Source organism: Pelodiscus sinensis, chromosome 27 (genome assembly GCF_049634645.1).
Source record: "Pelodiscus sinensis isolate JC-2024 chromosome 27, ASM4963464v1, whole genome shotgun sequence".
NCBI lineage: Eukaryota > Metazoa > Chordata > Testudines > Trionychidae > Pelodiscus > Pelodiscus sinensis.
This window is the reverse complement of record NC_134737.1, coordinates 7,644,150-7,658,879: the sequence shown is the minus strand read 5'-3', so window position 1 is coordinate 7,658,879 and position 14,730 is coordinate 7,644,150. Positions and strand designations below refer to the sequence as shown.

At 46.8% G+C, this 14,730-nt stretch overlaps 1 protein-coding gene across 19 annotated transcripts in view; it reads left to right on the top strand.

The window, feature by feature from the left end:
- Positions 1-14,730, top strand: part of NFASC (neurofascin) — a 278,159-nt gene that overhangs the window by 158,117 nt on the left and 105,312 nt on the right. For 17 of the 19 annotated variants that reach the window (XM_075910489.1, XM_075910486.1, XM_075910494.1 and 14 more), the window contains 6 exons: positions 1,843-2,027; positions 8,546-8,563; positions 10,691-10,796; positions 11,258-11,454; positions 12,613-12,735; positions 14,140-14,310. In XM_075910489.1, coding sequence (XP_075766604.1) covers positions 1,934-2,027; positions 8,546-8,563; positions 10,691-10,796; positions 11,258-11,454; positions 12,613-12,735; positions 14,140-14,310 — 709 coding nt within the window. In that variant the 5' untranslated portion in view covers positions 1,843-1,933. The remainder of the gene's footprint in view (positions 1-1,842; positions 2,028-8,545; positions 8,564-10,690; positions 10,797-11,257; positions 11,455-12,612; positions 12,736-14,139; positions 14,311-14,730) is intronic. The other 2 variants (XM_075910505.1, XM_075910503.1) reach the window with 1 other exon arrangement.

Below are 14,730 nucleotides of genomic sequence, written 5' to 3'. Positions count from 1 at the left end.
GTTTAAATTGAAAGTACAGTGGGCATATGCTGTGCAGGTTTAACCTCTAAAACCTGGGACTCTCTGGTCCGGCAACATCCATGGTCCGGCAGGATCGGCTTCTGGCAGTCGGGAGTCAGGTAGCAAGAGAGTCTGCGGCCAGGAGCCTGGCTAGGGGAGAGTAGTCATAGGCCAGTGGGTTCGGTGTCCCAGCTGATGACGGCATCCAGGCCAGGGGGTGTGGCATTATTGGTGTCCCAGCCAGAGTGGACAGTTGTGAAGGGCAGCACAAGGTCAGCGGCAGCAGCAGGACAGTCTAAGCGGGGCTAGTGGCCAGGGCAGGGAGACACCTGTGGCTGGAAGCAGGGCTGGTGGCCATGGTGGGGAACGGGAAGCAGCAGGGGCTGGGACAAGACTTGTGCAGGTCCCAAAGGTGTCAGATCAAGGAGGTCCACCCTGAAGTAATAGGCAAGATCTTTATCTTATACGTGGGGTCCTATTTTCAAGAGTTCAGTGCTCACTGTTAAGCTGAAAAATTCACAACAGGAGCTGCTGGCTGCTGAGCTGTTTGGGGCAGATTTGAAGTTGTGGGTGCTGAGCACTTGAAAATTGCCCCCCTCCCCGCATATTTCTAGATGACCCCACTGAGATGTGCCGAGGCCCCCATCCTGCTGTGAGATCCGTGCATAAGAGCTAGCCAGTGCTGCTTTGATTTCAGGACCAGAGTCTGCTTTTGATTCAGTGTGCATCTTTGGGAAAGATTCCTTGATTGCATACAGAGAGGATGCTTTAATTAAGCTGTTCCAGATCTGTATCCATCTCATGGTGAGCAGAATTTGATCATTGATGCATTTTTTTTAAGTGCTCCAGGTTTTAAATCAGTATAATTTAGTATCTCTGGCTAGGGCAATTCTTACAGCAACCCAGGCAACGTCTATGAAAGAGGAGTTCTGATGCAAGATCGGAGGCGTGGATTCTTTCACAACCAAATTATTTGAGAGGGGCAGTATGACAGGACAGAGCACAGGCCAGGAAGTCAGGACTTTTGGATTTCTAATCCTGGCTCTGACAGTGACTCATGATATGGATTTGGATACATTTCTTGTCCTCCTGTTCATTTCCTCCCCCTCCCCCCATGTAAAGTAGGGGCATGTGTTGCAAAGATCCAATAAAGACTGTTGACATGAAGTATTTCAAAGAGGTTGATTCTAAATCTTTAGTTCACAAGCATCTTTCTGAGTATTCTGATTATGTCGTCAACAGTGGCGTAGCAAGGGTGGGGCAGTTGCTCTCAGGTGCCATGCTGGGGGGATGCAAATTTGGTCCCCCTCCATTCCCCCTGTGACCGCTTGGCTCGCCTGCCTCCTCTCCGCCCCCAGCCCATCCCTCTTCCATTTCTGCTGGCAGGTTAGTGCATGTGGGGGCCCAGTCCCAAACTGGAGGGGGTGGGGGAAACACGGTACAAGCTCCCCTGCCCTCCTCCCAGGGTCAGGCTCAGCCGTGCGCTGGAGGGGTGTGTGTGCAAATTTTGCCTTTGACCTCGGGTGCATAACACCCTCGCTACGGCTCTGGTCGTCAAATGACTGGGAGCCAGTGAAGATGCAAGAGGATTCTCTGGGGCTCACATCTCACATCAAATGTGAGACTGTAAGCTCTTTGGGGGCAAAGACTCTCTCACTATTTGCATGGACACTGCCTAGCACGATGGGACTCCGAGCTTTGATTGGCGCCTGTAAGAGCCACTGCATTACAGATGGAAATTGCTTTTGTCCTCTGATGCCCCTCCGCCCCCCATAAGGAAATGAGGAACACAGAGAGTTCTGTAATCAGCTCATTAATTTGTGGCTTGTGTTTATTTTGCAGCTGAGAATCCAAGGACTCCCACTACTGTGGCAAGAGGCCAGCTTGCCCTGTTGAAGGAAAGTGGAGGCATAATACTATCCAAACATTCAAAATGGTAATGCAAAGGTATCTCCTAACCTACACCGGAGCAGTGCTGGCTCTGTACCTTCATCATATCATCAGAGCCATTGAAGTTCCCCTGGATCGTAAGTTTACAGATTTATTTTCAACGTTCTCTAAAAATCTCCATTACGATTGTTGTAGTAGCAAAGAGGGAAGAAAAGGAGTAAGCGACCCCTCCCCACAAGGTCAACCTGTGTAGTCCTGTTCCATTGCCAACCTTTAGCTCCTGTTAGGGTTGCTTAGATATGAACTGTTCGTTTTGAAATGATTGGAGCCCTTAGGGAAGTACCTTATGCCAACTGGGGCTCTATCCAGGCTGTTCCCCATGCAAGTACTTCAAGTGCAGAAGATGGGGTCTGCAAGAGACTTTAAAATACCTTGTCTCTATAGGTTTCTGCTTAAAAACACCTGAAGGTCACCAATTTCCTGACCTCGGGTGGTATGCTGCCACCACCCAACTGCAAAACCCCTTTTCCAAACCCAGGAAGATTCACTTGGGAATTTCTTCCTGGGGAGAACTCTTTTACCCTCCCTCAGGAGAGCTTAAAAACAAAGTGTAATTTCTAATAGCTGACCTCTCTGTCTTAGGCACATGCATACAGACTCTCCTGCTTTGTAAGACACAGGAATCAGACCATAGCCTTAAAAAGGTGATTTTATTAACAAAACAAAAAAGACATACTGGATAAAGCATACGTAGTTGCCAGGTGTTACAGAGGAACAAAGAAAAACAGATTGAAATACAGAGAATTGCTTCCCTGGGATTCAGCTTCAGTTTCAGTGTACGGGAAGGGGGCACCTGGACTCAGCACAGAGTTCACAAACCAGAACTTAAAAAAACCTGATTGCATCTAACTACACATTCCCTGTCTACTCACATTTGTTATTCCAAGGTTCCATCCTTTTTAGACTTGAGTATTGCTGGGCATTCCATGTCTGGCTCCCAAGGCTTACTTCATGTCTCTTCTCAGCTCTTTCTTTCTACAAAGCACACAAAGCATTGTAGCAGGCACATCACTGCTTTCAAGTCAGATCTCACACTTTCTTACCATTGGCTCTCCTGGCTCCCTGCCAACATTTCCTGGATACCCACTGTTCTTGGTGTAACCCTTTACAGGCAAGTTAGTTACTGAATGCTGGGATGTCTGGAAAAGGATAGTACACATCCCATCTATCACAGGCGCCAGTCCTCCAATGTCTGCACATGGGAAGACCCTTGTGCCCAATGCTGTTTTGTATAATTCCCATGAGCATAATGGCCTGGGGAGAGGAGTTTTGCATACACACTGTGCATAGGTGAGAAGGAAGATATAACTCTGTCCCTCTTTTTAGGAGAAGGTACAAATGTCTGCAGAGATATGCAGCATTAGTAACACACTGTCTTCACACAGTGCAGTGGAAGATAGATGGGGCTCATCCTGACAAGAAGGAAACATGGTGGAGCTGAGAGGAGAACCAGGGAAAAAAGTGTTTCCTTTTCTTTATTCCCACTTTCCTTTCTGCTGTACATAGGCTGAGGAAACTCCAGACATATTTGTTTGGCTCGGAGAGGTGTTAGAACACCACCAAGGTACACAGAACCCCCTCCTACCATTCTTAGCTACATGCTGCCATGTAATTACCCTTCATCAGCCCCAGAAATATGGATTCACCCTTATGGGCTTTACATAAAGATGAGGGCATTTCCACCCCACAGGTTGCAGCTGTGTTAAGGCACAAGCTGACATGCCACTAATAATTAAGAGACTCTGAAGATGTATGATACGGGCAATTACCATGGAGACTGAGTATAGGGTGCTCCTTGGTGGAGGCAAGAATCTCATTAGCAGTCCTCCCAGGCAGATGCTGTCATCAAGATGTAGCTAGGTCTGGTCCCAGCAGGAGGAGGAAACCGGGTTATCAGGAAGGTTACATATAGAACTCGGCAATTTTTATCTCTTTCATCAGGCCATTTTGGGTCAGTTAGTAGGCAGGATTTATATTCTATTCAGGAGGACAAATGTGGGGGGAAATGCAGGGCAATGAAATCGCTGTTGAATTATTTGTTAAGTTGCCTTAACACCAGTGCTTAGAGAATGTATGCCCTTGTGCGCACATATTCTAGACTGTGTCGTCTAGTGGTTAGAGCACGTCAAAAGTGTCATTGGCTCAGATTCAATTCCAGGCTTGGCCACTTGGGTCAATTACTTAAACACTCTCTTCCTCTTTTTTCCCTCTGTAAAAGGGGGTGGTGTTAATCATCACCACCACCACCCCACCTCACAGACTTCATTGTGACTTTGAAGAACATGGAAATCCTTTCATGAAAGGTGCTACGGAAGGGTACAGTATTATCAATGGAGAGGAGGCTTTGGGTGAGCTCACCGATTCTTAAAACCCAAACAAAGCAATTTTTAATAGGATCTGTAAATGGACACAAAGTCCGTGATGGAAGAGTTACTTGATGTTTATGAGAGTTTCAGGATGATGGACCTGAGCTTCCCCATAGAGATCCACATCTGAACTTTCATGCAGGTTGTGGACGTTTTGATGTGAGCTCGGTGGGAAATAGGTGATTTGAGCCGAGTTTTGACAAAGTTGCCTTCAGGAACGTGGCTAGCAAAAGAAAGACATGCTTCCCCTGTTGCCTTCTGCAGCCTGGTGACTAAGATCCTAGCCTGGGGATCCACATTCAGGTCCCTGTCCTGCCTCATTCTGAGTGATCTGGGATGAAAAACTCTGTGTAGCTGCAGGTGGTGGTGTTTTAATATGCACACTGCACTTCCTTGTTCCTAACTAGAAGGCATTTTGTGCACACAGTTGGATTGTGTCACTTATCAGGCCCTGCTTTAAGAACTTGGAGCCCTTTCAGAAATGTGAGCTGCCTGAAACGGAAGTAGAAGCAGTACAGCCAGGAAAAAAAAAGAATTGATTTCAAATACAGCTTTCTACTGCTGTTCCTTGTGCCTTTGATAAAGGAAGGAGTTGTTTTGCCTAGTCAAGTGTAATGCAACCAGAGAACAATAGAGAGAAATGCTCAATTCAGTAGAATATTGCTTTATGTTTCTATGGTCCCTCTGACCGAAGGGACTTGAAGTGTCTAACGATTGCTTGAGCCTCATACCACCACCTGGGGTAGGAAAGTATTTTCATCTCTGTGAGAAGTGCAGAAGTGGAAATAGTTTTAAATGCTTTGGTTTACCTTTATGATTGTTACTTTGTTGTGTTCAGTGCCTATGTCCGAAGATGACTGGCCCTCCATAATCCTTAAGATACATACTGAAGTGAGCTGCCTTTTGCTGATGGGGAACAGGACCCATCTACACTCACAAAATTATGTCTAGGGATGCCATCATAAGCCAGTTGGATCTGCTCTGTGTAGATGCAACAAAACTGTGCTTGCTGCCCTGATTAATAACTCTGGCTTCGTTCTATGCTAAATGGAAGATTGCAGCTACCGCGATCGATCTTCCAGATTTTGATGTAGTGAGTCTAGCTAAAACTTACTAAATCGAACTCAGAGGGCAACCCTGCTGGTGTCCAGTTCACCTCCTTTTGTGAGGATTAAGGGAAGCCGATGTTAGCATTTGATCCCATCAGCCTCCCTTTGTGGGGGTGCCACCAAGCTCGGCTGAAGCTAATTTCAGCGACATATTCTACATAGCTGGAGTTGCGCACCTTAGGCTGAGCTGTCGGGTCTAGTGTAGCTCTGGCCTCTGATTCTAACTATATAGGCAGGGCCAAACTGTCATCATCCCTAACAGTCAATTATAACACGAGCCCCTTCTCCAGCTCCCTGCTACAATAGTTTTGCTAGCATCAGTGGTCCTTACATGTCTTGGTCACGGAGTGAGGAACAGAGCCAAGGAGACCGCACTGGTGTGCATTAGCCATTAAGTTGTTTGCCACTCTTGAGGGAGAGCAGCTCCCTTTCTGACTCCATCCACGCTTTGTTTGAAACCAACCACCATATTTCACTACCGTAACCACCGTTCAGACAGGACCTTTGTGTGACTGCCTGTAGCCGGATGAGAAGACAAAGGGGAAGCCAGGCTCTGGGGCAGGGCACGCCTGTCTTCCCCTAATTTAGCCTTTTTTAAGGAAATTCAAATGAACTCAGTGCCACTGGGCAGACTTCAAAGCACTGCCACTCCCTGCAGCAACTTCTGGGGGGGAGGAGGGAAATCCATAAGCGGGGCATCCCAAATGGACGCAGGAGGGAAAGATCTTGCCCGATATCTGTCCCACCAGCTGAGCCCGTTCCAAGGAGTTTTGTTTCACTCTTTGAAGACATTGAGCACAAGCCGTTCTCCTGCTGACAAAGCCTTTAGAACTGCGGGGGGAGCTGGCGTTTTAATCTCACTTTTAACCCTCCAGCCCTCTTGTGGCTGCTCAAGGTTCAGCTCCAAGACTTGCCTAACGAATTCCCATCACTCCCTTCTTGGAAGGTTACAGGTTTTGCTAAGTCGAGCAGGTGGTGCATAAACAGCCACAGCTGCTCCTGGATTGTGCTGGGCCCTGATACGTGGGCAAATTGCGAGCTGTCTAAGCAGATGAGCTTTATTCCCTGTGTATTCTGAACTGTGCAGCACTGCCTTCCTTCCTGGGGATTAGCTCTTTCTACAGGTGCATGGATGTGTATTGCAGTGAACCTCCATCAATGGAGCAGGAAGGGTCTATAATAGACAGAGATGCTGCCTCCTGAACTAGGACGCTCCCTCTCCGGGAGCTTGCCAGCTCAGCTGCTAGTGGGTCGTGTGTCTAGCTAGAGCAGCAATTGCAGTCAGGTTTAAAAAGGGGAGTCTTGGAGAGCTAAAATCTTTCACTCTGCAGCGGTTAGAGAAATAAGGAGGCAGTGCTTGTTAGTGGTTAGAGCAGTGGACTGAGAGTCAGGAGATCTATGTTAGATTCTCTGTGACATTGGGCAAATCACAGCCCCTCTCTGCCTCAGTTTCCCCACCTGTAATATCAGGGGTAATACTCTTATTGTGTGACGAATGTTGTGAATGCTAATTAATGCGATTTGTAGATTCAGAACACTTTAAAGTGAAAAGTTTTATTAATGTATGTCTTTTAATTGTATAGCTACGTAGAACAGTTGTATTGCTGCATGCAGAGATCCTGGGGTAAACCGCTCAATAATACGTGGCTCATGCAGTGAATTAATAAACCACTGTGGCACCTGAAGGGTCTTAATGGTACCAAACTATGGCTCTATAATTTTAAGTATTGTTTTCTGCCCCTCTTCTCACTGCTCTAAAATATTCCATAAGCCAACTTTGCTTTTGCATTATAGGCAATATTGTTAATTATTATTTGTTGGGAAAGTCAGCATATATTTGAATAAGACTTGTCTCTAGTTTAAATGAATTCCTTGTAACAGTAATATAATGATAGTATTAAGCCTTCATTAACAAAAGGTATAATAGTTGTGCCTTATTATGAAAGTCTCCTTTTTATCTGCTTATTGCTTTTACTAGAATTGGTAAAGAAATACAGTGAGTTACATTTCTTTCAGTAAGCAACCAAGACCATTACAAATGCAAATAAATCAGCACTCTCCTTAAAACCCTCACTAGGTCCCTCTAAAATTAACTCTGCGGTTTTTACCTTGTGTTACAGTAGTAGTTAGCCATGAAGCTGCTGCTTTTCTTTAGGGATAGCATTTCCCTTTCTGACCCCATCCCTACCAGGATCAGTGACTCTCTGTGCTACATGATGTACAAACATCCAGAAACACTATCAGAAGGAAAAGTGTCCCCGCTGTTGGTAACTTGATTATTTTGGATACGTTCATTGTTCTTCCACTTCTTTTTTTTCTAACCAAAAGCCTTCTTAGACTCTTGGTCCCACTTCTCCTATCAAGTCTGGCTCCCTGAGCCCCAACTTGTGCAGGCATTGCTGAATATGGAACTGGGATTTCCCCACTTCCCAAAAGTTTCGGAGCTTCATGCTATGATGTGAGGACAAGGCAAATGTTACACAGAATCGCAACAACAATACACTTGGGGAGGATGGGGAGTTGTCCATCGAGCAGTGTGCTGGTATTCATTTCCTCCAGCTTGGAACTAGGGATGTGAACTGGTTACCTGGTAAGCATCACCCTTCACATCCCTACTGAGGTGATTCATCCCTTACTGGGTGATGCTTACCGAATAACAGTTAACCGATGCCCGAGAATAGCCCCCTGCCCGTGGCCTGCTGTGGATGGAGGGCTGCTCCAGTCCCGCTGGGCCCACTGCGCCCAGGCTGGGGCCGGAGCCGAGAGCCCCATGAAGCTGATTTGGCACCATTCAACTGCACTAAATTCACAAGTGCAGCTTTTAAAAGGCAGGTGTGAGGTGGGAGAGGGGAAAGCATCCTGGGACGTGTAATCCTCATTGTGAATATGAAAGAACCGTGGTTTTGATGGAGATTTTCCCATGTTTAAATGAAGGTAAGTGGGCTAAAAGGCATTTGTACCATTTACTCTAAAGTGGCCATGTTTGGATATTGACACATTTATAGTCCCTGTGATAGCCATGTTGCTTACGTAATCTGTTGGATTGTTTTTCAATTAACCATCTTCTGTTTCTTCTTCTTTTTTTTTTTTTTTGTAATGCTTACACCTCGGAACTAACAGCAAATATTCAAAGTGAATGTAAGTCCTACCCTGTCTTGTTTTTTGTATATTAGCTCCCTCTTCCATTACGAAATAGAGCGGAAGGAAGCAATACCCGCTGTGCAGTGGGGGCCGTCGCTTGACGCGAAGTGCACAGGGGTGCAGCATGAGCAATCTGAGCGGCTTGTGATGGCCAGACAGAGTAAAACAGAATCCACTAACACAGCATCTGGCTTGGAGAGGGGGATGCCGTAGGAACATTCAGATATTAAGCGCATGAGCTGGGGAGTTTGGCTACACCTCTGCCTCCTCGGATTGGCTGTCTGTTGGCCAGCATGCAGATGTCTCGGCCAATGGCTGAACATTCCAAAACGGCGCTGCCTCTAAAAGCCTCCTGTATTCTGATCTGACTAATGATTACATCACTCCATTGACTCTAACAAAGTTACTCTGGATTTATACGAGATCAGAGTTTGGCTCCGAATTTTAAATCCAGGCTAGCGGATGCCCTAATTTGCAGATGCTTCTGTTGGCTCTTGCAGATGAGCAGGTTCACAGTGGAGGTCAGAGCTGCAAATAGGAAGACACAGCAGACCTTCCAAGGCAGCGGTTCTCAAACTGTAGGTGGGGACGTTCAGAGGACTATTCTTGTTGTAATGGTGGTTCATAAGGACACCTTTCCGATTCTGTCTTGCCATGAGATTCTCACCACCATTTGTCTGCTTCCAACCTAACTCCCTGCCTTTCCAAAGTGGCTCTGCCCTTTCCCCTTCAGCCATATGCAGCTGGCACCTTTGAATCAGAAAACTGCCCATAAACCTAAAGCTCCTGGCATGCATGTCTCATTGAGAATTGCTAGACATGCAGAGGGGCATGAATTCTGGGGGTGCAGCAAATAGATTTGCTGTGAAGGCAGCGATAGAATTGCCCCCAACTCATTGCACAGCTCAGAGATGACTGTATATCTTAGCTCTTAAGCAGCCTGGCTCTTCCCTGCGTTTGGCACCTTGAGAGAGGATTGGGAAGGCAAGCAGTCAGGGTGTGGTATAGGGAATCTGCCGTACTCTAGCCTACACCCTAACCCTTCCCCCATACTCCATCGGACATTGGAACCCAGATTAAGAAGAATCTGGCCTGAATTAGCTGCATTTCACTTACTTTTCTGTACATAAGGTATATGCGGACAGGAAATAAACCCAAACAGAACTAGAGGGGACCCTAGTAAAACAGATGTACTGCAAAATGATGTGATATGAGAATAGCAGCAAAGAGAAGATGGAGTCTGAGAGAGGGAAGCTAACCTTGACTTGCCTCGTGTACTGAAGGAAGTGAACTTTTGAATGGTGGGAAATTGGAACCCATAATGCGGGGATCATGTTGTGGGAATGTTTGAGAACCGCTGCTCTAGGGAGATTTCACTTCTACTAAAGAAGCGATCATGTCGCAGCAGACACTTAATCTTGCAACATAAACACTAAGAGAACTGAAGGTAAAACTGTTGTTTGACCGCTCCTACTAAATAATGGACGTGCATGTCCGATCATTTTCCTCTATCAAATTAGTAATGAACAAGTATCTCCACTTGAAGCTGTTTCCCACTCCTGGCATAAGAGACTAGGGTTTGGATTCTGATCCCCTGTGGTCTTGGTGCAGGGATAAATCTGTAGAGAGTCTCTGAAACTACACTGCTGTTAAATACAGAGTAATGGTGCAGAGCATGACCCTGAACTGGTCATTGGTATATTCTTTAGTCTTCCCAAGCCTTATCTCCTAGATATCAAGCTAGAACTATTGCTGGAAGTTTTCAGTCCATTATCTTGAATGTGTGCAGCCTTGATTGCTCTTTGCAGGAACTTTTACCTAAAACAGGGATGTTTGTGTTCTGTCTTTGACTGCCATGTTAATAGAGAGAGAGTATTTTTTAAAAAAGAAATTCACATCAAATAGCCTGCTGGTGGCAAGAAACAGCTTGAGCAGGGAGTTTGAATCCCTAAGACGGAAATATGCAGCTCCTATATTTTGAAGGATCCGTCTACTGACACTGGCAATTTCAAAGATGATGAATGTAAACAGTGAATCCCTCACTCCATTCCCTGGAGAGTTCCACTGAAGGATAATGAGTAAAGGGCTTCTCCTCACTCTTTTTTCTTTCTGTGTCTTTTGCAGTACCGCAGCCCCCTACAATTACAAAGCAGTCTGTGAAGGACTATATTGTAGACCCAAGGGATAACATCTTCATTGAATGTGAAGCCAAAGGGAACCCCATTCCGACGTGAGTGCATTTTAAAGTTCTCATGACCTTGATGTCTTGGTGGTTTTGAGATGCAGAAAAATGCAAAAATGGGTCCCAGATAGAAAGGCTGGGTACCTTGGGCCAAACTCTGCTAGTGTGAACTGGCACAGCCCCATTGAAATCAATTTTATACCAGCAAAGAACTTGGCCTCTTACATTCCACTGTACAGTGCTTAACTCTGGAATTCAGACACCACGGTGATAGAGGCCATATAAATACACAGATAGATTTAAGGTGGGAATATGCAAGAGGTGAAAGCCTGGTACTCAGTGAGACCTTGGCCCTGGAAGGCTTTATGGAAGAGCAACCAACTGTGTGTGAATGTGTTTTATTATGTGGGAAAGTTAACGGCTGATAGGTTAAATATAACCATAAGAGCTGGTAAGGCTCTTCCTGTGCGCACGTGATCACATAACACATGCATGTCCAATGCTGGCAGTTTTTCTTGGACACGGAATGGGAAGTTCTTCAACGTGGCCAAAGACCCGAAGGTCTCAATGCAGCGCAGGTCGGGGACACTGGTCATCGACTTTCGTGGCGGCGGGAGACCGGAGGACTATGAGGGGGAATACCAGTGCTTTGCTCGAAATGAGTACGGGACGGCGCTCTCCAGCAAAATCTTCCTGCAGGTTTCCAGTGAGTAATGTCGGCTTGTCATTTTTAAGGCTGAGCTAGGCAGTCTATAGCCTCTGGTAGCTGAGTGGTCCTGATTTGATTCAAAGTGTTTGCCTGGTATAGAGTGTACAGAAGGAAATATTTGCCATGCAAATGCCACATCCTGGAGTATGTGTCTTTCCTTTAATTCAGCCTGGCACAACCAACAAGGGATGTAGAGTGGTAATAAAATACCCATTATTGACATGGACTAGCAGACTGGTCTTCCTTTCCTTCCCACACACTCCCGCTCCTATATTCACCAACCCAATTGCAATAATTGTATCCTGCCTAACTTCACATCTGTTGGTTACTGTGGGATCTGGGCATAGCGCACACACAAGCATCAGTTTGTAATTGATCACAATGGACAGCAGAGTCAGCTAGGAGAGGCTGCATAGCCTGGTGGTTAGAACCAGACTTGTGAACCAGGCAACCTGGGTTTCTCTTCCTTGCCATGCCACTAACCTGCTGTGTAACCATGCCCAAGTCTTGCCGCATCATGCCTCAGTTTCCCCATGTGTAATACAGGGGTAATGACACTAACCTTCTAGAGACTGTTGTTGTTGAAGCTTAATCGTAAGTAATGTTGTAAAACACTCAGGGTATATTTACACTGTGTGGCTATTTTGGGATACTTCTGATATCCTGATATAGCTACCCTGCATCTTAACAAGCCGCCCATTACTTTGAAATATTTTTTGAAATACCAAGCACTCTATTTCAGCTTCCCTGTAACCCTCGTTTCATGAGGGATAAGGGATGTCTTGGAATGGTGCAGCATTTTCGAAATTTGGCGCTGTGTAGACACGCCACATTTTAAAATAAGCTATTTTGAAATTGATTCTAAATAAGAGATGCAATTTGCATAGCACAAATTACATATCTTATTTTGAGTTTAAGGTGCTGTGCAGACACGTCCTTAGAGATCTTCCAAGATACGTACTTTTTGGAGGGTGAAATATCGTAGCACAAGAAACCTGGGTCCATAAAAATGAAACTGCACCAGGGTTTTTCCATTGAAACCAGGCCAGGTCCTTTGAGAGGGTGATATGATTTCAAAACAACAACAAATCTCCCCCAGTATATTCCCTTCAGCTCAATGCTTGCCGTGTCTCCCGCATCTTCTTTTGATTGCAGAGTCTCCCTTGTGGCCAAAGGAACATTTGGACCTCGTAGAGATCGATGAAGGAGCTCCGCTAACTTTAAAATGCAACCCACCCCCAGGCCTGCCTCCCCCTGTTATCTTCTGGATGAGCAGCTGTAAGTGGGGACAGGGGTCAGATGGTTGCGGCTCCCGGCACCATTTGTTTCACCGAGGGAAATCTTGACTGATCGCGATGTGTGTTGTAATGAAGAACCTCAGACTCCCTTTTCTCCCGTTTAATTGCAGCAGAAATGGAACGGTTGTTTCCTGGCATAGGCCGAGGGTGCTCAACCTCTGTTTTTTGTTTCTTTATTGTCCCATGTCCCACAAACTAGTGAGAAAACCACGTCCCGGCCCACAAGCCTCAGGAATTGTGGGGGTTAGATCCTGGCATGAGTTTTTAGCCCCTTTGTGGTTCACAGGTTTTAAAAATGTAGGAATGGAAGGGAAAGGGAGAAATTGGCTGGGAGCTGAAGCGGGACAAATTCAGACTGGAAATAAGGTGCTAGTAGTGAGGGTGATTTAACTTGCCAAGGGGCGGGGGTATGGAGGTTTGGATGTTTTTGCTAGAAGATCTGTTCTAGCTCAGTCTAGGGATGTAAAATCCCATTGTAATGAGTTAACCAGTTAAATGTTAAGTTTAACTGATTAACTGATTAAACGGGGTAGGCAGAGGGGCTGGAGCATCCCATGTCCTGCGGGCAGAGGCTGCTTCAGCTCAGCTGCTTCTGTCCCCAGGCTAGGAGTCGTCAGCCTTGCAGAGCTGGAAGCAGAGACTATCCCAGGCTGAGAGCCAGCAGCCCCGTGGTGCTGGAGCAGCCCTAGTTCCCATCCCTAGTTCAATCTCAGCCGATTGCACACGAAGTGGGGAAGCCCCATGGCCTCTGCTATGCAGAAGATCTGACGAGTTGATCCCAATGGTTTTCTTCTGGCCATGGAAATCTACGGAAGAGCAGTGGTTTGGTGCTGCTTGAGTAGGCTGAGGAGCCGTTGGCCTGCGGGTAGTTGGGTGAGGAGATTGTGGGAGCCAATGTTTGCTGCTGAATGGATGTGGCTCAAGAAAACAAGCCTCTGCTGTAACCGGGCATGGTGTTGGCAGCAGCTTGAAACCAAATCACCTTGTTCAGTCCTGAGGAATGCCTGGCTCGTGTGTGGACCTCGCTCTTTAAAATCCCTCCCACCCCGCAGCATGAATTCTGTTGGCAAACCTCTGAGTTCTTGCCATCCAACAGAGTCCGTTCCGGCAGGCCAGGAGGGCTGTGTGTGGGTCTAGGTCCCTGACAGCCTGGCAACCTCCACAGTTGTATTTTGTTCATGGAGAGTTTCATGTCTGGCCCACAGGACAAGAACTGGTTTGTGCTCATCCGCTTTTGTTGACTTCAGCGACCCTGCCTCCGTTGGGCATTTGCTGGCTTCTCTGAGTGCATGGCCAGAAGGCACCCGAGTTGTTTTAAGGCAGGTGTTCGGGAGTCCAGCAACGCGGTGGCTTTTGTTTCCAATTCCTGTTTTTTCTCTCTCAGCCATGGAGCCGATCCACCAAGACAAGCGCGTCTCCCAGGGCCAGAACGGCGACTTGTACTTCTCCAATGTGCTGCTGCAGGATGCCCAAACTGACTACAGCTGTAACGCCCGCTTCCACTTCACCCACACTATCCAGCAGAAGAACCCATACACTCTCAAGATCCAAACCAGTAAGTGTTGCTTGGACCCGCGGGTGGTGTTTTAAGTCTTTCTGCAAGGGGTTCACCGCTGGTCTCATGCAGAAAAGGCATTCTGGGCAACTCTGAGATCTCTCTGGCAGGAGGGCGCTTTCTTCCCTAACATGGTTTAAAACAGGGGTGGGGAACCTTTTTTGGATCAGGGGACACTGACCCACAGAAAAATCAGTTGGGGGCCGCACAAAAAACCTCACTGACATGGCCCCCGACTGAAAATCAGAAAGACACTCTTCACATTCCCCTCACACACTAAAGCCTGGGGGGAGGGGTCAGGCTTGTAGAGTTTGTGGGGTCCCCCATGGCTCTGGGGTGGACTCCCCAATCCTGGGGGGAACTCTGAGCTTTGGGGGCCAGATCCATGCAAGCCGGGGGCCGGATCCAGCCCCTGGGCTA